This window comes from Pollachius pollachius (assembly GCF_949987615.1).
Source record: "Pollachius pollachius genome assembly, chromosome: 6".
NCBI classification, from domain to species: Eukaryota; Metazoa; Chordata; class Actinopteri; order Gadiformes; family Gadidae; genus Pollachius; species Pollachius pollachius.
This window is the reverse complement of record NC_136939.1, coordinates 10,107,594-10,109,304: the sequence shown is the minus strand read 5'-3', so window position 1 is coordinate 10,109,304 and position 1,711 is coordinate 10,107,594. Positions and strand designations below refer to the sequence as shown.

At 37.4% G+C, this 1,711-nt stretch overlaps 1 protein-coding gene across 3 annotated transcripts in view; it reads right to left on the bottom strand.

The window, feature by feature from the left end:
* Nucleotides 1-225: 225 nt before the first annotated feature.
* Nucleotides 226-1,711, bottom strand: part of gdpd5a (glycerophosphodiester phosphodiesterase domain containing 5a) — a 20,042-nt gene continuing 18,556 nt past the window's right edge. For all 3 annotated transcript variants that reach the window (XM_079737738.1, XM_079737740.1, XM_079737739.1), the window contains exon 16: nucleotides 226-1,244. In XM_079737738.1, the coding sequence (XP_079593864.1) occupies nucleotides 1,159-1,244 (86 nt within the window). In that variant the 3' untranslated portion in view covers nucleotides 226-1,158. The remainder of the gene's footprint in view (nucleotides 1,245-1,711) is intronic.

The window sequence follows — 1,711 nt, the reverse complement described above, 5'->3', positions numbered from 1 at the left end:
GGAGCATAATGGATGTAAGGACCCGACCCCGGGACTCTGGCTGCCACATGCCTTCAGACTGCTCTGATAACGGCAGAGACGACTCAGAGATAAACTTCCTCAACATTTCTTCTCCGACACTGGATCAGATATCAGCGGTGTGAAATAAACTATGCTTTGTAGATACATAAGGCAGTATGCTGTTTTCATTGTCTTTGAAATGATGTGTGAATAAATCTTTACATACACAAAAACATTTTTAATTATTAGTTTTCCAGTTTAACAACATAAAATATATATATAAATACAGTACCCCTTTTATTGGACTAAAATACAAACTTTTACAACATCCTAAGAATTCATTTAAGAAGGCAGCCTTGTGAAAGTTAAAATATGTAACATTCACTAAATTAACTGGTCATGGCATAAGAGAACTGAGGCCAACATTTTAAACTGAAATGTCATGGCTATGGATTGATCAAATAATACCGCCATCACTATCTTCGACATTCACATTAAAATGTTTCAACAAAGTTAGCATAAATGCATAAATCCAAGCCATGAAAATCCTCTTAGAGGGAAACATTAAAAATACACAGGAATATTTACATTGATTTGAAATACGGAGCGATATGCAATGCATTCACTCTGTTATAAAAACAATAGCAAAATAGGTGACCTGGGAAAATATAGACGACCAATACTGACATAAAGCATCTGTAAGGGTCACTCAAGCGAGCACAAATTGATAGGTTTTTCGTTGATTACTCTACTGATAAACCCTATTGTAAAATTGCTCTCTAAACTTCTACCTAAACTTATGTAGAACTGCAAAGCAGAGTGTGACTGGCTCAATCCATTTAAAGTCTCTAAGAATCAGCATATATGACCTATTTACTGTTATTGAACCATGAACTGTACAGCTTGTAGCAATACTCGACATGCAAAGCGTGAAGGATCGCATTAAATAACAGAAGTAATTACAGTCCTTATAACTGAGCTTACATTTAATGTCGCCATTACAATGTACACAAGCCAGTCAAGACAGCATAACCTGGCACAAAGCCAGGTTTTGGGCAGTTAGAAATCTCTAAACAGACAAGGTATCAGTTAAATCCTATTCAAGTAACCTTAATACAATGCCATGAAAGTAGCATGTCTTCCTCTGGTTTGATATATTCAGTGGCCACCACATGAGTAGCTAGCATAGCCATTCTCCAGGTTGAGAGACAGATCCTCCGTGCTATTCAGCCCATTGTTGAGTTCTGGAATCGAAATGAGATATGATATTTTCAACGCCATCAATATTAAACAGTCCTGAATGACGCGGCTCGCTTGAACAAACATTCGCTATGGAAGGGCCTCGTGGCGACTTCATCACACCTCTATGATACTTAATTGAATTAATTATTTAAAGAAACAACTGTTGCCTCTGTATCGTAGTTTCAGCAAGCCTGCACCTAACGTGTGGAAGCTCATATTTTGTTTGATTTCAGATAGATCTTACTTATTAGAAGCTGTTATGCATGCGGTATGTTTAAGGCCTTGCAAGTTTGAGTCTAGAAGATAAACATGGAGGAAGTGGTGCTGTCAGTCTGCTTACAATATTGCATCGGGGTGTACATTCCGCCCTCTAGTGGTAGGTAAACGACAGCGTTAATGCTAGAGTCCATATTAGACACTACACGTTACTTAATAGCTATATGAAACATGGATACATTAAATACATTGT